Here is a 20,124-nt window from a genome sequence, read left to right on the forward strand (position 1 = left end):
TATGAATGCTGCCGGCTTGGAGGCCATAGGGGACATGACAGGTTCCTTTATAACCTAAGGATCAATATTGAAGACCTGAAACCCCCTTTTAATGAATTTTACGCATATTTAGGTGGCCGAAAATACCCTTTGTAATGTATTGTAAACGTGCCAGGCTCCAAATGATCGTGGCCACTTCCACGGAGACCAGATCCACAGTCCGAGTATGGACAACAAAGTCCGGACCGGCTGTGGGTCTTGGGACCGGCTGTGGGTCTTGGGACCGGCTGTGGGTCTTGGGACCGGCTGTGGGTCTTGGGACCGGCTGTGGGTCTTGGGACCGGCTGTGGGTCTTGGGGCCGGCTGTGGGTCTTGGGGCCGGCGGTGGGTCTTGGGGCCGGCGGTGGGTCTCGGGGCCGGCGGTGGGTCTCGGGGCCGGCGGTGGGTCTCGGGGCCGGCGGTGGGTCTCGGGGCCGGCGGTGGGTCTCGGGGCCGGCGGTGGGTCTCGGGGCCGGCGGTGGGTCTCGGGGCCGGCGGTGGGTCTCGGGGCCGGCGGTGGGTCTCGGGGCCGGCGGTGGGTCTCGGGGCCGGCGGTGGGTCTCTGGGCCGGCACGTATAGGCCAATATATATGAGGCTGATGGATCTGGCCATAGCCTGATTGCGTCTATCCCTCCCTTTGCTTTTGGTATAGAGCCTATCCTGACACTCTGGGAGTTGTAGTTCCACAATGGCTGTAAAGCCACAAGATTGAGGCTTGGGGTATATAATTAAATTGGTGTCCGGAAGTATAAGAAAGCATAAACCGCTTAGTTTTAGGTCACAGTCAGGAGTGTCCCATCAGTGAGGAGGAGCGGGGTAGTGTCACGTCTTAGGGAGCACACATACGACACCCACATCACCACCTTCATTTTCACCATGGTCGCAGACCCAACCTTTGTGTTGTTCTGGCAGGATCCACACGAAGGTGCATAGTGCGGTCTCCAAGCCCCACAAGTGTCCGTACTGCTCCAAATCCTTCGCCAACCGCTCCTACTTGACGCAGCATGTGCGCATCCACTCGGGGGCCAAGCCTTACAGCTGCCGCTACTGTCTGAAGGCCTTCCGCCAGCTCTCTCACCTCCAGCAGCATACACGGTAAGAGGGCAGGAGGAGAGAGCTGGGGGAGCCCCGACACCAGCATGTTACCCCCCTCCCCACCCGCCTAACAATGTACGCACCATGTACATCTCCACATGCACACAGCCCATCCCCGGCCCCGTGCCTTCTCTAGTTGGTTGGGGTAAAGCAGCAGAACCCGAAATTGTGACCGTCCATTGTACTCTCCTGTCCGTGGCCAGTTACCTAGTCATGTGTATAAAGAAAAATAAGAAAAAGGCGTTCTCCTGAACTCCAAACTTTATTAACCCACCCATAAGGAGGCCTTTAATACATAATAGGAGGGCGTCTTACCCCCCCAAGGCGCTGCACCAGTTGTACTCCGGATAGTGCAGCTCGCTCTCTTTCCAGTATATGGACTGAGCGGAGTGTCACCTCTCTAGGGGGGGGGGTCTCCTGAATAAAGCCGCCATGCACCTGCGATGTAGCAGAGGCGAGGAGCCAGCATGCGTCCCCTCCCCCCCTAATTTTGCAGTAAGAGCATAAGATTATTCTTGGCTGAATCCCTGTACAGAGCGAATACATCTCACAGCTGAGGGTTTGCTACAGTTGTAGCCGGACAATGAAATGTGTGGCTAACGGCAGATAGTCTGGACCGTAATCAGTGGTAACAAACCCTCCGCTGTGAGTTATATCCGGAAAGTCGCAGAACTTCTAGGAGCCATTGCTTGCATGTCCTCCACATGCCGGTGTATGTGCCGTCTTGGTGTGCCCATATACTGGTGGCCCGTATTTCCCCAGGCGCAGGTCTAGCTGCCCCCTTATAGTGCACACATCAATGATTTCCCCCCCGTCCCGTACCCCTCGGCCTCGTGCTGATAATTGGCAGGCTGCATACACAGTTCCCGTAAATTTTTCTGTCCCAACCATTGTGTTGTTCTGGCAGAATCCACACGAAGGTGCATATTGTGGTGTCCAAGCCTCACAAGTGCCCGCACTGCTCCAAAACCTTCGCCAACAGCTCCTACCTGGCCCAGCACGTGCGCATCCACTCGGGGGCCAAGCCCTACAACTGCCGCTACTGTCAGAAGGCCTTCCGCCAGCTCTCTCACCTCCAGCAGCATACACGGTAAGAGGGCAGGAGGAGAGAGCTGGGGGAGCCCCGACACCAGCATGCACCCTCCTTCCCCCTCCACCAACCGCATGCACACGTGTCTGAATGGAAACCGGGTCAGGGGAGGGATGACATCCTGTCTGCTCATTCCAGCCCTCCTCCCATTAACATCCTCCTCCCCTCCCTGCGCTGCCGTCCCGCGCCCAGTGCCAGTGCACTCTATTAACGCCATTCTCCATATTCTCTTCTCTGCAGGATTCACACAGGCGACAGGCCCTATAAGTGCGTACATCCCGGATGTGACAAGGCTTTCACCCAGCTGTCAAATCTGCAGGTAACGTTGTGGAGGTGGCACTGAGCTATAGCTTGTTTGTTCAAACGTAATAAGAATATCTGTGTATATAAATAATCAAAATGTAGATGTAGTTGCATAATTATCTATCTGTCTATGTAGCCATCGCATAGACCCATAATATAATTCTAAGCTGTATAAGTCATGAAGGAGTTAACTAAAGATAATGAAGCCAGAATGTGAAGCTGCAAAAGTGTTATCAGTAATGTTCACACAGAAAGAATGTACAGAAACAAACTGCGCTGTGAGAAATTAGGGAGTAAAAGTACTCCCTGTTTAGCTTCAAGGTTAGAGATGCAAACTGTATAATTGGATCTATCAAATACGGGTCAGTTGGTGATGCTGGTTCAAGGAGAACATGTCTTATGTATTCATTGTCTGATACATTGATATATCGGCACTGGTATACAGCTAATTCGGCACCGTCTCTGGATATCCCAAAGGAAGACTCCATTAGCAGTCTTCACCCAAATTCCTCCCTTGACAACGTCTCTTCCCAATTCTCCATTGTTTTGTTTTTTTTTTATCTCCTCTCATTGCAGGTATAGTCCTTCTAAAGGTACGTGCCCACGATCAGGACTGGCTGCGTCCTGGACGCGGTGGATCCTGACCTCTAGTGCCGCGAGACTCCTCCGCAGGAGACCCCGACGACGACTCCTCCGCAGGAGGCGGCTCCTCCTCCACAAGAGGCGGCGGCCCCTCTTCCGCAGGAGGCGGCGGCTCCTCCTCCGCAAGAGGCGGCGGCTCCTCCGCAAGAGGCGGCGGCTCCTCCGCAAGAGGTGGCGGCTCCTCCGCAAGAGGTGGCGGCTCCTCCGCAAGAGGTGGCGGCTCCTCCGCAAGAGGCGGCGGCTCCTCCGCCGGAGGCGGCGGCTCCTCCACGTCCGCAGGAGGCGGCGGCTCCTCCACGTCCGCAGGAGGCGGCGGCTCCTCCACGTCCGCAGGAGGCGGCGGCTCCTCCACGTCCGCAGGAGGCGGCGGCTCCTCCATGTCCGCAGGAGGAGGCGGCGGCTCCTCCACGTCCGCAGGAGGAGGCGGCGGCTCCTCCACCTCCGCAGGAGGCGGCGGCTCCTCCACCTCCGCAGGAGGCGGCGGCTCCTCCGCAGGAGGCGGCGACGGCAGCTCCTCCTCCGCAGGAGGCGGCGGCTCCTCCGCAGGAGGCGGCGACGGCAGCTCCTCCTCTGCAGGAGGCGGCGGCTCCTCCTGCGCAGGAGGCGGCGGCGGCTTTTCCTGCGCAGGAGGCGGTGGCTCCTTGCCCACGATCAGGGTATGGGGTGCTGCGGTCTCTCTCTTGTATTCGCCCAACGGAGGACACTTGCAACTCTTCAAACAACTAACCTGTTGGGGCTCGGAAAGCCGCACCGCAGTTAAATGTGTTTGCTGCAGCAAAAACAAGCACAGTGTGCACGGGATTTCTAGAAATCAATCCACTGTGCTTGTACTGTACATCGCAGCATTTTGTACGCAGCTGAAGCATGCTGCGTCCAAAACACTGTGAACACTGATTGTGGGCACGTGCCCTAAGAGGCTGTGTCGCCAAGGTGTGTGGTGACATCTGCACCCTTATTTCCGTGGTACCTCTGCTAGATTTACAAGAAATGGGGCGGTACACGGCAAGGCACTGACGCCTTAAATGACATGTGCATGATGTCAAACAAGCAACAAGAATCAAAATTGCAAGTTTTTGGAAAAACCCCAAATGCCCTACAATGTCCGAAATCATCACTGATTAATGAGAACTGTTTATCAGAAAAAAGAATTGCTTCATCTAATAATAACATATCGCAATTTCATAAAAAATTGAACAATTGGGTGTCTTTCCATTTAAATACTGTTATTAAATAACTTTGTAGATTCATATATAAAGAATGTGATTGGAAAATTAATGTAACGTCACCATTTCCCCTCCCTTGTCCCCTCCCCAACCCCCTTATTATTGTGTTGACTGTTGAAAACTTATTGTCAATATGGTGTAATACTTGACACATTTTGGTAATAAAAATTTATGGTTTTTTAAAAAAAAAAGTCAAACAAATGCAGACTAAAGAACGGCATCCATATAAAGCATTGCACGGGGACCAATTGACTTACACCATACCATTCAGCAATAAGATATTCGGGGGGCCACCGTATACACAACTGATAAAATTGGGAGGAGGGAACCCACAGCAGGAGGGGAAATGGTGACTTTTCATTAATTTTCCAATCGCATTCTTTATATATGAATCTACAAAGTTATTTAATAACAGTATTTAAACGGAAAGACACCACAGCAGGATCTATTGAGTGGGCGAATCACACAGACATGTGTATAAGTAAAGATAGGGAAGGAGCACACAAGGCAAACTGCGAAGGGAAGAGGCGAATCACACTCTCATAATCTGTGTCTGTCGGCACAAAGGAGAGAAGATCTGTAGAAGGGAAAAAAATCACTCGGGATTACAGCAGCATCCCGGACACACAGACCTCACATCCAGCCTATATTACTGGGAGAGACACACAGAGCTCACATCTAGCCTATATTACTGGGAGAGACACACAGAGCTCACATCCAGCCTATATTACTGGGAGAGAGACACAGAGCTCACATCCAGCCTATATTACTGGGAGAGAGACACAGAGCTCACATCCAGCCTATATTACTGGGAGAGAGACACAGAGCTCACATCCAGCCTATATTACTGGGAGACACACAGAGCTCACATCCAGCCTATATTACTGGGAGAGACACACAGAGCTCACACCCAGCCTATATTACTGGGAGAGACACACAGAGCTCACATTCAGCCTATATTACTGGGAAATACACACAGACCTCACATCCAGTCTATATTACTGGGAGAGACACACAGAGCTCACATCCAGCCTATATTACTGGGAGAGAGACACAGACTTCACATCCAGCCTATATTACTGGGAGAGACACACGGACCTCACATCCAGCCTATATTACTGGGAGAGACACACAGCTCACATCCAGCCTATATTACTGGGAGAGACAGAGCTCACATCCAGCCTATATTACTGGAAGACACACACAGACCTCACATCCAGCCTATATTACTGGGAGAGACACACAGCTCACATCCAGCCTATATTACTGGGAGAAACACACAGACCTCACATCAAGCCTATATTACTGGTAGAAACACACAGACCTCACATCCAGCCTATATTACTGGGAGAGACGCACAGAGCTCACATCCAGCCTATATTACTGGGAGAGACACACACACCTCACATCCAGCCTATATTACTGGGAGAGAGACACAGAGCTCACATCCAGCCTATATTACTGGGAGAGACACACAGAGCTCACATTCAGCCTATATTACTGGGAAATACACACAGACCTCACATCCAGTCTATATTACTGGGAGAGACACACAGAGCTCACATCCAGCCTATATTACTGGGAGAGAGACACATGGAGTTCACATCCAGCCTATATTACTGGGAGACACACAGATCTCACATCCAGCCTATATTACTGGGAGAGACACAGACTTCACATCCAGCCTATATTACTGGGAGAGACACACGGACCTCACATCCAGCCTATATTACTGGGAGAGACGCACAGAGCTCACATCCAGCCTATATTACTGGGAGAGACACACCTCACATCCAGCCTATATTACTGGGAGAGAGACACAGAGCTCACATCCAGCCTATATTACTGGGAGAGACACACAGAGCTCACATTCAGCCTATATTACTGGGAAATACACACAGACCTCACATCCAGTCTATATTACTGGGAGAGACACACAGAGCTCACATCCAGCCTATATTACTGGGAGAGAGACACATGGAGTTCACATCCAGCCTATATTACTGGGAGACACACAGATCTCACATCCAGCCTATATTACTGGGAGAGACACAGACTTCACATCCAGCCTATATTACTGGGAGAGACACACGGACCTCACATCCAGCCTATATTACTGGGAGAGACACACAGCTCACATCCAGCCTATATTACTGGGAGAGACAGAGCTCACATCCAGCCTATATTACTGGGAGGGACACACAGAGCTCATATCCAGCCTATATTACTGGGAGAGACACACAGAGCTCACATCCAGCCTATATTACTGGGAGGGACACACAGAGCTCACATCCAGCCTATATTACTGGAAGACACACACAGACCTCACATCCAGCCTATATTACTGGGAGAGACACACAGCTCACATCCAGCCTATATTACTGGGAGAAACACACAGACCTCACATCTAGCCTATATTACTGGGAGAAACACACAGACCTCACATCCAGCCTATATTACTGGGAGAGACACACAGAGCTCACATCCAGCCTATATTACTGGGAGAGACACACAGACCTCACACCTATATTACTGGGAGAGACACACAGAGCTCACATCCAGCCTATATTACTGGGAGAGAGACACAGACTTCACATCCAGCCTATATTACTGGGAGAGACACACGGACCTCACATCCAGCCTATATTACTGGGAGAGACACACAGCTCACATCCAGCCTATATTACTGGGAGAGACAGAGCTCACATCCAGCCTATATTACTGGAAGACACACACAGACCTCACATCCAGCCTATATTACTGGGAGAGACACACAGCTCACATCCAGCCTATATTACTGGGAGAAACACACAGACCTCACATCAAGCCTATATTACTGGTAGAAACACACAGACCTCACATCCAGCCTATATTACTGGGAGAGACGCACAGAGCTCACATCCAGCCTATATTACTGGGAGAGACACACACACCTCACATCCAGCCTATATTACTGGGAGAGAGACACAGAGCTCACATCCAGCCTATATTACTGGGAGAGACACACAGAGCTCACATTCAGCCTATATTACTGGGAAATACACACAGACCTCACATCCAGTCTATATTACTGGGAGAGACACACAGAGCTCACATCCAGCCTATATTACTGGGAGAGAGACACATGGAGTTCACATCCAGCCTATATTACTGGGAGACACACAGATCTCACATCCAGCCTATATTACTGGGAGAGACACAGACTTCACATCCAGCCTATATTACTGGGAGAGACACACGGACCTCACATCCAGCCTATATTACTGGGAGAGACACACAGCTCACATCCAGCCTATATTACTGGGAGAGACAGAGCTCACATCCAGCCTATATTACTGGGAGGGACACACAGAGCTCATATCCAGCCTATATTACTGGGAGAGACACACAGAGCTCACATCCAGCCTATATTACTGGGAGACACACACAGACCTCACATCCAGCCTATATTACTGGGAGAGACACACAGCGCTCACATCCAGCCTATATTACTGGAAGACACACACAGACCTCACATCCAGCCTATATTACTGGGAGAGACACACAGCTCACATCCAGCCTATATTACTGGGAGAGACACACAGAGCTCATATCCAGCCTATATTACTGGGAGAGACACACGGACCTCACATCCAGCCTATATTACTGGGAGAGACACACAGCTCACATCCAGCCTATATTACTGGGAGAGACAGAGCTCACATCCAGCCTATATTACTGGGAGGGACACACAGAGCTCATATCCAGCCTATATTACTGGGAGAGACACACAGAGCTCACATCCAGCCTATATTACTGGAAGACACACACAGACCTCACATCCAGCCTATATTACTGGGAGAGACACACAGCTCACATCCAGCCTATATTACTGGGAGAAACACACAGACCTCACATCTAGCCTATATTACTGGGAGAAACACACAGACCTCACATCCAGCCTATATTACTGGGAGAGACACACAGAGCTCACATCCAGCCTATATTACTGGGAGAGACACACAGACCTCACACCTATATTACTGGGAGAGACACACAGAGCTCACATCCAGCCAATATTACTGGGAGAGACGCACAGACCTCACATCCAGCCTATATTGTTGGGAGAGACACACAGAGCTCACATCCAGCCTATATTACTGGGAGAGACACACAGAGCTCACATCCAGCCTATATTACTGGGAGAGACACACAGAGCTCACATTCAGCCTATATTACTGGGAAATACACACAGACCTCACATCCAGTCTATATTACTGGGAGAGACACACAGAGCTCACATCCAGCCTATATTACTGGGAGAGACACACAGAGCTCACATCCAGCCTATATTACTGGGAGAGACACACAGAGCTCACATCCAGCCTGTATTACTGGGAGAGACACACAGAGCTCACATCCAGCCTATATTACTGGGAGACACACAGAGCTCACATCCAGCCTATATTACTGGGAGAGACACACAGAGCTCACATCCAGCCTATATTACTGGGAGAGACACACACAGCTCACATCCAGCCTATATTACAGGGAGAGACACAGAGCTCACATCCAGCCTATATTACTGGGAGAGACACACACAGCTCACATCCAGCCTATATTACTGGGAGAGACACACACAGCTCACATCCAGCCTATATTACAGGGAGAGACACAGAGCTCACATCCAGCCTATATTACTGGGAGAGACACACAGAGCTCACATCCAGCCTATATTACTGGGAGACACACAGAGCTCACATCCAGCCTATATTACTGGGAGAGACACACAGAGCTCACATCCAGCCTATATTACAGGGAGAGACACAGAGCTCACATCCAGCCTATATTACTGGGAGAGACACACACAGCTCACATCCAGCCTATATTACAGGGAGAGACACAGAGCTCACATCCAGCCTATATTACTGGGAGAGACACACAGAGCTCACATCCAGCCTATATTACTGGGAGAGACACACACAGCTCACATCCAGCCTATATTACTGGGAGAGACACACAGAGCTCACATCCAGCCTATATTACAGGGAGAGACACACAGCTCACATCCAGCCTATATTACTGGGAGAGACACACAGAGCTCACATCCAGCCTATATTACTGGGAGACACACAGAGCTCACATCCAGCCTATATTACTGGGAGAGACACACAGAGCTCACATCCAGCCTATATTACTGGGAGAGACACACACAGCTCACATCCAGCCTATATTACAGGGAGAGACACAGAGCTCACATCCAGCCTATATTACTGGGAGACACACAGAGCTCACATCCAGCCTATATTACTGGGAGAGACACACAGAGCTCACATCCAGCCTATATTACTGGGAGAGACACACAGAGCTCACATCCAGCCTATATTACTGGGAGAGACACACAGAGCTCACATCCAGCCTATATTACTGGGAGGGACACACAGCGCTCACATCTAGCCTATATTACAGGGAGAGACACAGAGCTCACATCCAGTCTATATTACTGGGAGAGACACACAGAGCTCACATCCAGCCTATATTACTGGGAGAGACACACAGAGCTCACATCCAGCCTATATTACTGGGAGGGACACACAGAGCTCACATCCAGCCTATATTACTGGGAGAGACACACAGAGCTCACATCCAGTCTATATTACTGGGAGAGACACACAGAGCTCACATCCAGCCTATATTACTGGGAGAGACACACAGAGCTCACATCCAGTCTATATTACTGGGAGAGACACACAGAGCTCACATCCTGCCTATATTACTGGGAGAGACACACAGAGCTCACATCCAGCCTATATTACTGGGAGAGACACACACAGCTCACATCCAGCCTATATTACTGGGAGAGACACAGAGAGACGCTAGAAAAAGGTGAATAGGGTGAGTATTGTGATACTTGGGGCACTGGACTTTAAATCTATGAAGTGTTACTCCAACTCTGAAATAAATCCTCCACTGTAGCGGTGCTTTAAAATGTGGACAACCCATTTATAGCTGTATATTATCCTATCAGGTATATATAATGTTAGTGGTGGATCTCTCGGTGTTTTCAGTCAGATAGATGCATGTGATCACTCGGCCCACCTCTCTGCACCAGGACCTGAGACCCCGCAGCCCCTTTTTTATTTTTTCCAGAGCAGATCTAATCTATTGTTTCCTTGTCTCATCAATAGTTGTCTTCGTTTTTTATGTCTCTTCATCTTGCTTTTTTCTTTATTGTCTTTCAGTCTCACAGGAGGCAGCACAACAAAGATAAACCTTTCAAGTGCCACAACTGTCACCGAGCGTACACCGACTCGTCCTCCCTGGAGGTCCACCTGTCTACTCACACCGTCAAACACGCAAAAGTATATACCTGTTCCATCTGTAGCCGAGCATACACTTCGGTGAGTGTTAATATATTTATTTTTTATGACCATGCCCTGTTACCCTTCAGTGTCTCCTATGTTATAGCGAGTCGCATCTTCCTTCTTTCTCTATAAGACCAGTCATTTTACCATATAAAGTAATAAAAAACGGGAAAAAATCCACATGCTCCGAAATGGTGAAAAAAACCACAATCCCACCATATTTATTTTTTTTTATGATTTTTTTATTACATTTTTACGCCATTCAATGGGCAGTATAAATAACTTGGCATGTGATTCTCCAGGTCAGTGGCTGACAAACTTGAGTAGTTTTTATTTACCATAAGTGGCGGATAAAAAAGTAAAAAAAAAATATTGGTTAGTCATCCGTTTCTGAGACCTGTAACTTTTTTTTTTTTTTGCGTGAGGGTGTCTTTTTGCATGGCCCGATGATATTTTATCGATGCTATTTGATGGCGTGCACTCTTTATTACTTTTTGCCTTTTTTTTTTTTTTTAACAGTATTTTTCTTTACGGTGTGTGTATATGTATATTATATAATTTCTCTATTACATATATTATATATTATATTTTGTATTATATATATTTTATATATAATGTATATACTTTTGTACTAATATATATATATATATATATATATATATATATATCTCTTATATCTTATATTTTGTATTTATATTTTATATATATCTAATGTATATACTTTTTTATTATAATAAATATAGATTTTGTATTTCTTTGTCGCTCCATTGGGAGACCCAGACAATTGGGTGTATAGCTTCTGCCTCCGGAGGCCACACAAAGTATTACACTTAAAAAAGTGTAACCCCTCCCCTCTGCCTATGCACCCTCCCGTGGATCACGGGCTCCTCAGTTTTATGCTTTGTGTGGAAGGAGGCACACATCCACTCATGCATTCTCATATTAGTTATGTCGGTTGGAAGAAAAGAGGGCCCCCACGGGGCCCCCGGCATGTTCCCTTCTCACCCCACTACGTCGGCGGTGTTGTTAAGGTTGAGGTACCCATTGTGGGTACAAAGGCCGGAGCCTCATGCCGTCTCCTTCACCATCCCTTAGTGGCTCTAGGAGAAGTGGGATCCTGAACGGTCATCCATTTACTGGGACCGTGCTCCCTCCGCAGCCCCTGTGGGAATCTGCCGGACCGGAGTCTATTCAACCTCAGGGACCCGGGCCCTGCAACTCTAAGGTACTCTGTGTCCCCATAGGGGACTGTGCAGGGAGCGCACCTTCTTCCCGGACGCTGCGGCAGCTGCTGAATTGAGAAGGCCGGCGGACTTCCGCGCCGACCGTGCCTGCTTGTCGGGCACGGTCTCAAATTTAGTCCCCGGCTTCATCGCGGCCTAGTCGCAAAAATCCCGCCCCCGGGCCTGCCTGTCAGGGGTAAGGGCGGGACTGCCGACCTGACGTCGGATGTGAGGGCCGGACCATCCTGCATGTTTCCTCCCCCCTCACTGATCACTGTGGGGACCCCAGATTCCCGCACTTTCCTGGCGCCGCCCACGGCTCCACTCCTCCCCTGAGAGCTCCGGCAGCCATTTTTTGGCATTCTGCCGGTGGAGGATTCTCAGTGAAGAGCTCTGCAGCTCCGGGGGACCTAAGGCAGGGAATCTGGAGGACACACACTCCGCTTTTTAGCGGTCGGTAAGCCACACCGGTCACCCGGTGCTGGTCCCCCTAGGGTGCCGGAATAGATACGTATTTATATATATATTTCTGTTCGGTCGGGCTGTATACCCCTTTCCCATATACCCTCAGTGATCATTCTCCTAGGAGACAACAGCATGTCGTCCACAAGGAGCAAAGCTGTTAAGGCACAGGTTTTTTTTGCGGCCTGTACCTCTTGTGGGGCTATGTTACCTGCGGGTTCCACCTACCCTCACTGTGAGCAATGCTCGACCCCTGTTTCGCTTGCTCAGCCGGAGCCTCGGTCACTAGTGGGCCCCTCGGCTCATGTAGACCCCCCCTGCTCCCCCTGTCCAGGCGGCAGGGACAGAGTTCGCCTCTTTTGCTGAGAAACTCTCTGAGTCACTTTCACAATCCATGGCTCAGTCTATGGACAAATGGTCTGCCAAGCTGCTAGAAGCTTTGCAGTCCAGACCGGTCCTTACACAGGCCCCGGCCCCTGTTGGATCGTCGCCTCCAGGCCCCTCTCGGTCCGCACTGCAGCGCGCTCCCAGGTTGGGCCCTAGGTCTCACGTGGAGGACTCCTGCCCGGACCACAGTTCTAGACAGGCTAAGCGGGCTCGCTGGGAATCTTCCCCGACTTCTTCACGCTCCTCGGGTTCCCAGCTTGAGGACTCTCTGGTGGACGAGGCGGACGTCGCAGCTCAGGGCTCTGACCCTGACGTCGCCCTTAACCTTGATACACCTGAAGGGGACGCCTTAGTGAATGATCTTATCTCGTCCATCAACCAGGTGTTGGATCTCTCTCCCCCGCCTCCTCCTGTAGAGGAGTCGGCGTCTCAGCAGGAGAAACACCAGTTTAGGTTTCCCAAACGTACACGGAGTGCGTTTTTCGATCACTCTAACTTCAGAGATGCTGTCCAGAAGCCCAGAGCGATTCCGGACAAGCTCTTTACTAAGCGCCTCACTGACACGCGTTACCCCTTCCCCTCCGAGGTCGTTAAGGGTTGGGCTCAGTGTCCCAAGGTGGATCCTCCAGTCTCTAGATTGGCGGCTAGATCTGTGGTATCGGTTGCAGATGGCTCATCGCTAAAGGATGCCACTGACAGGCAGATAGAGCTTCTGGTGAAGTCCATCTATGAGGCCACGGGCGCGTCTTTTGCCCCGGCCTTTGCAGCCGTGTGGGCACTCCAAGCTATCTCAGCTTGTCTGGCTGAGATTAATGCTGTCACACGTAATTCTGCTCCGCAAGTTGCGTCTTTGACTTCTCAAGCGTCAGCTTTTTCTTCCTACGCCATGAACGCAGTCCTAGACTCTGCTAGCCGTACAGCTGTGGCATCCGCTAACTCTGTGGCAGTCCGCAGGGCCATGTGGCTGCGCGAATGGAAGGCAGACTCAGCCTCCAAGAGGTTCTTAACCGGTTTGCCGTTTTCTGGCGACCGCTTGTTTGGCGAACGATTGGATGAGATTATTAAGGAATCCAAGGGAAAGGACTCCTCCTTACCCCAATCCAAACCTAAGAGACCTCAGCAACGGAAAATACAATCGAGGTTTCGGTCCTTTCGTCCCTCCGCCAAGCCCCAATCCTCTTCGTCCAGCAGGCCGGAGAAAGGCCAGAGGAACTCCTATGCGTGGCGGTCCAAGTCACGCCCCCAAAAGGCCGCAGGAGGCACTGCCTCCAAGGCGGCCTCCTCATGACTCTCGGCATCCCCCAGCCGCATCCTCGGTCGGTGGCAGGCTCTCCCGCTTTGGCGACGCCTGGTGGCCACATGTTCAAGACCGATGGGTGAGAGACATTCTGTCTCATGGTTACAGGATAGAGTTCAGCTCTCGTCCTGCGGCTCTTTTCTTCAGAACCTCTCCGCCCCCCGCTCAGGCCGACGCACTTTTTCAGGCGGTGGACGCTCTGAAGACAGAAGGAGTTGTGATCCCCGTTCCCCTTCAGGAACGTGGTCGCGGTTTTTACTCCAACTTGTTCGTGGTGCCAAAAAAGGACGGATCATTCCGTCCCGTTCTGGACCTCAAACTACTCAACAGACATGTGAGAACCAGACGGTTTCGGATGGAATCTCTCCGCTCGGTCATCGCCTCGATGTCACAAGGAGACTTCCTAGCATCGATCGACATCAAGGATGCTTATCTCCACGTGCCGATCGCACCCGAGCATCAACGCTTCTTGCGTTTCGCCATCGGGGACAAACACCTTCAGTTCGTGGCATTGCCTTTCGGCCTGGCGACAGCCCCACGGGTTTTCACCAAAGTCATGGCATCCGTTGTGGCGGTCCTACACTAGTCAGGGCCCCTTCTCGGGTGGCGTGTCAACACAGCCTTACCGTCGCTCTGGCGACTCTCCAGCAGTTCGGGTGGATCATCAACTTCCCGAAATCCAAGTTGACACCGACCCAATCACTGACTTACCTTGGGATGGAGTTTCATACACAGTCAGCGGTAGTCAAGCTACCGCGGGACAAACAGCTTTCTCTGCAGGGGTGCAATCTCTTCTTCGGGGTCAGTCACACCCCTTAAGGCGCCTCATGCACTTCCTGGGGAAGATGGTGGCAGCGATGGAGGCAGTGCCGTTCGCGCAATTCCATCTGCGGCCACTCCAATGGGACATTCTCCGCAAATGGGACAGGAGTACGGCTTCCCTCGACAGGAAAGTCTCTCTTTCCCTTGCAACCAAGACGTCTCTTCAGTGGTGGCTCCTTCCCAATTCTCTATCGCAGGGAAAATCCTTCCTACCCCCAACCTGGGCTGTGGTCACCACGGACGCGAGCCTGTCAGGGTGGCGAGCGGTTTTTCTCCACCACAGGGCTCAGGGAACCTGGACTCCGATAGTCTTCCCTTCAGATCAATGTTCTGGAGATAAGGGCAGTGTATCTAGCCCTATTGGCTTTCCATCGGTGGCTGGAGGGCAGGCAGATCCGTATCCAGTCGGACAACGCCACTGCCGTCGCACACATCAACCACCAAGGCGGCACTCGCAGTCGTCAAGCCTTCCAGGAAGTCCGGCAGATTCTGCAGTGGGTGGAATCCACAGCCTCCACCATCTCCGCAGTTCACATCCCGGGCGTAGAAAACTGGGAAGCAGATTTTCTCAGTCGTCAGGGCATGGATGCGGGGGAATGGTCTCTACACCCAGAAGTGTTTCGAGAGATCTGTCGCCGCTGGGGAACGCCGGACGTCGATCTCATGGTGTCACGGCACAACAACAAAGTCCCGGCATTCATGGCTCGGTCTCAGGATCACAGAGCTCTGGCGGCGGACGCGTTAATTCAGGACTGGTCGCAGTTTCGGCTGCCTTATGTATTTCCTCCTCTGGCGATGCTACCCAGAGTGTTACGCAAGATCAGATCCGACTGCCGTCGCGCCATTCTCGTCGCTCCAGACTGGCCGAGGCGGTCGTGGTACCCGGATCTGTGGCATCTCACGGTGGGACAACCGTGGTCGCTTCCAGACCGCCCAGACTTGCTGTCACAAGGCCCGTTTTTCCATCTGAATTCTGTGGCCCTCAACCTGACTGTGTGGCCATTGAGTCCTGGCTCCTAGCGTCTTCAGGGTTATCTCAGGATGTCATTGCCACCATGAGACAGGCCAGGAAGCCAACGTCCGCCAAGATCTATTACAGGTCTTGGCAAATCTTCTTATCCTGGTGCTCTGATAACGGTTTTCCTCCATGGCCGTTTGCCTTACCCACTTTTCTTTCATTCCTTCAATCCAGAATGGACAAGGGTTTGTCACTCGGCTCTCTCAAGGGCCAAGCATCGGCGCTCTCCGTATTTTTTCAAAAGCGCCTAGCCAGGCTTCCGCAGGTCCGCACGTTCCTGCAGGGAGTTTGCCACATAGTCCCACCTTACAAGCGTCCGCTGGAACCCTGGGATCTTAACAGGGTGCTAACGGCTCTTCAGAAACCACCTTTCGAGCCGCTGCGGGATGTCTCTTTATCACGTCTTTCGCAGAAGGTGGCCTTTCTAGTGGCAGTTACATCACTCCGGAGAGTGTCTGAGCTTGCAGCGCTGTCATGCAAAGCCCCCTTCCTGGTGTTTCACCAGGATAAGGTGGTTCTGCGTCCGGTCCCGGATTTTCTCCCTAAGGTGGTATCTCCTTTTCATCTCAATCAAGATATCTCCTTGCCTTCATTTTGCCCTAATCCAATTCACCAATGTGAAAAGGATTTGCACTCTTTGGATCTGGTGAGAGCACTCCGGCTCTACGTGTCTCGCACGGCGCCCCTGCGTCGTTCAGATGCGCTCTTTGTCCTTATCGCTGGCCAGCGGAAGGGTTCGCAGGCTTCCAAGTCAACCTTGGCTCGGTGGATCAAGGAACCGATTCTCGAAGCCTACTGTTCTTCTTCTCCTTCTTCTCCGTTCTTCTTCTCCTTCAGGGCTGAAAGCCCATTCTACCAGAGCTGTAGGTGCGTCCTGGGCATTGCGGCACCGGGCGACGGTTCAGCAGGTGTGTCAGGCAGCTACGTGGTCTAGTCTGCACACTTTCACGAAACACTATCAGGTGCATACTTATGCTTCGGCAGACGCCAGTCTAGGTAGGCGAGTCCTTCAGGCGGCGGTTGCCCACCTGTAAGAGGGGGTCGTTTTCGGCTCTTTTTTATCGAGGTATTCTTTTACCCACCCAGGGACTGCTCTTGGACGTCCCAATTGTCTGGGTCTCCCAATGGAGCGACAAAGAAGAAGGGACTTTTGTTTACTTACCGTAAATTCCTTTTCTTCTAGCTCCTATTGGGAGACCCAGCACCCGCCCCTGTTCCCTTCGGGCTGTTTGTTCTTTTGTGTACACATGTTGTTCATGTTGAATTGTTCTTTTGGTTCATGGTCTTCAGTTCTCCGAACATCCTTCGGATTGAATTTACCATAGACCAATTTATAAGTTTTCTCCTTCCTGCTTTTGCACCAAAACTGAGGAGCCCGTGATGCACGGGAGGGTGTATAGGCAGAGGGGAGGGGTTACACTTTTTTAAGTGTAATACTTTGTGTGGCCTCCGGAGGCAGAAGCTATACACCCAATTGTCTGGGTCTCCCAATAGGAGCTAGAAGAAAAGGAATTTACGGTAAGTAAACAAAATTCCCTTCTTTTGTATTTTTGTAATTTTAATTTATTTTTTTTAATGTATTTAAGTTTTTAAGAAGACAAATCTGCCCTAAGGTGTTCTTCTTTCTCCCATGTGTTGCTGTCTGTTTTTGATTGGTCAGTATCATACAGGGAGAGGAAGTACACGCCCCCCCAGTGAAAACTGATGACACCCAATTGGACTTAATGAAAATTAGCTCATTAGGGGCCAAATACTTTTTGCCAATTTCTCCAATATGTAGAGGAGAAATTAAATTAAAAAATATATAGTTTATTCCATCCTGCAGCCACTCTTACATCGTGTGTACAGGTCAACATGAAAAATTTTAAACCGTCCCATTATTATCATACTTATTTTCTTCACTTGTCCCCTTGTCTCCAGGAAACGTATCTGATGAAACACATGAGGAAACACAACGCTCCAGATACTCCGCAGCCACCCCCTACGCAAGTCCTAACCTCACAAGCGCATTTCACACCCGTGTCCCAGGCCCCCACGTCCGACGGTCCCCAGTGCTCCTTTGACATGAGTCCTTTCAAGACTGATCACCACAAGGACTTATGTTTGACCGTCGCCACCAGCACCATCCAAGTGGAACATTTAGCCAGCTCTTAGTTATACAAGAATTGGACAGAACTATCCGTACAGGTGGGAGGGGAGGAAAAAAAAAGGTCCTGGATCATACACATGGGGGTAGGGGTGAAGTTAAAGGTCTGGAACCGGACTATTGATGTTGGGTGGGGTAAGAGCACCAGAAAAAGTCCTATCATGGGCAGGAACTTTGGAGACAACGGACTCGTAATCAGCCTCAGTATAATGGAGGTTTCCAAGCTATGAAATTGTTGGAGCCTTGAAAACGGGCGGAAATCGGGCTGCAGTCCTGACGTCAACACTTCTGCTGCTTGCTCATAGTATACATTAACAGCACACGGAGAAATGCAGTGTCCGAACAGTGTTATAGCCAGTGCACTGCATCCCGATAAAGACTTCATACAGGTCGCTGAACCAGGTGTCGCCATACACCGCTAGTGTTTTGGAAGAACTGCAGTTTGTATCCAGCAATACTGGCCGTACGGGACAGATTGGGCGGGGGGATTATGGTTTATCATTTTTGGACATTTATTTTATACCCTGATACATAAAATAGGGAGGGGGCTGGGAGGGGCGGGGGGGGAGTTCTGTATTATATATTATTTTATCCATATTTTGCTCCTGCTCTTCCTCAGCTGACACCTTTCCTGATGAAAGTACACTGCATAGGATTGAGCAGCGGAGGCCATTAATTTGTACTGATGGTCGGGGGAGAGGAGGCGGCTGATGAATTAAAGGATCTATTAGCTAGTTCTGCTCATGTGCCAGGGAGAGGAGGTGACGCCCGTGTCCTGGTCAATAATACGTATAAATATATACAGAACAAAGTGTGTATATCTATCCACTGCTTATTTACTGCTCTAGCTGATTAGGATTTTTTTTTATACCGTCTTGACACATTATACCGTATGGGGACCTTCCAGGTTGTGAAGCCCCAACGCTTAAGCCAGGTCTTCTATGTTCTCAATTACTTGAGTCTTGTTTGGTTTTTCTTCATAAATGATCCTAGTCCCCGTCTGGCTGTCTAATCTTCTCACCACCCTACTCTTGTCCTGCCCTCCCACCCACGCACCACCTTGCTCCTGTCCTGCTCTCCCACCTTCTCACCACCCTGCTCCTGTCCTGCCCTCCCACCCTCTCACCACCCTGCTCCTGTCCTGCCCTCCCACCCTCTCACCACCCTACTCTTGTCCTGCCCTCCCACCCTCTCACCACCTTGCTCCTGTCCTGCTCTCCCACCTTCTCACCACCTTGCTCATGCCCTGCCCTCCCACCATCTCACCACCCTACTCCTGTCCTGCCCTCCCACCATCTCACCACCCTACTCCTGTCCTGCCCTCCCACCATCTCACCACCCTACTCCTGTCCTGCCCTCCCACCATCTCACCACCCTGCTCCTGTCCTGCCCTCCCACCATCTCACCACCCTGCTCCTGTCCTGCCCTTCCGACCATCTCATCACCTTGCTCCTGTTCTCCCATCTTCTCACCACCCTGCTTATTCCTGCTCTCTTACCTTCTCACCACCTTGCTCCTGTCCTGCCCTGCCACCATCTCACCACCCTGCTCCTGTCCTGCCCTCCCACCATCTCACCACCTTGCTCCTGTCCTGCCCTCCCACCAACTCACCACCCTGCTCTTTCCTGCTCTTACCTTCTGACCACCCTGCTCCTGTCCTGCTCCCCACCTTCTCACCACCCTGCTCTGGTTCTGCCCTCCCACCTTCTCACCATCCTCTTTTACTTTCTCACCACCCTGCTCCTGTTCTGCCCTCCCACCTTCTCACCATCCTCATTTACCTTCTCACCATCCTGCTCCTGTCCTGCTCTCCCACCTTCTCACCACCCTACTCTTTTACCTTCTCACCACCGTGCTTCTGTTCTGCTCTCCCACCTTCTCACCACCCTACTCTTTTACCTTCTCACCACCCTACTCCTGTCCTGCTCTCCCACCTTCTCACCACCCTACTCCTGTCCTGCTCTCCCACCTTCTCACCACCCTGCTCCTGTTCTACCCTCCCACCTTCTCACCACCCTGTTCCTGTTCTACCCTCCCACCTTCTCACCATCCT

General features: G+C 50.9%; 1 protein-coding gene across 10 annotated transcripts in view; it reads left to right on the forward strand.

Annotated features, from left to right (window-relative positions):
- ZNF384 (zinc finger protein 384) overlaps positions 1 to 18,614 on the forward strand; it is a 91,813-nt gene extending 73,199 nt beyond the window's left edge. For 5 of the 10 annotated variants that reach the window (XM_075348308.1, XM_075348311.1, XM_075348310.1 and 2 more), the window contains 5 exons: positions 932 to 1,114; positions 2,022 to 2,204; positions 2,445 to 2,523; positions 10,594 to 10,752; positions 17,846 to 18,614. In XM_075348308.1, the coding sequence (XP_075204423.1) occupies positions 932 to 1,114; positions 2,022 to 2,204; positions 2,445 to 2,523; positions 10,594 to 10,752; positions 17,846 to 18,079 (838 nt within the window). In that variant the 3' untranslated portion in view covers positions 18,080 to 18,614. The remainder of the gene's footprint in view (positions 1 to 931; positions 1,115 to 2,021; positions 2,205 to 2,444; positions 2,524 to 10,593; positions 10,753 to 17,845) is intronic. The other 5 variants (XM_075348313.1, XM_075348316.1, XM_075348315.1 and 2 more) reach the window with 3 other exon arrangements.
- The last annotated feature ends 1,510 nt before the right edge of the window (positions 18,615 to 20,124 follow it).

The sequence above is a fragment of the Anomaloglossus baeobatrachus genome, chromosome 5 (genome assembly GCF_048569485.1).
Source record: "Anomaloglossus baeobatrachus isolate aAnoBae1 chromosome 5, aAnoBae1.hap1, whole genome shotgun sequence".
Classification (NCBI taxonomy): domain Eukaryota; kingdom Metazoa; phylum Chordata; class Amphibia; order Anura; family Aromobatidae; genus Anomaloglossus; species Anomaloglossus baeobatrachus.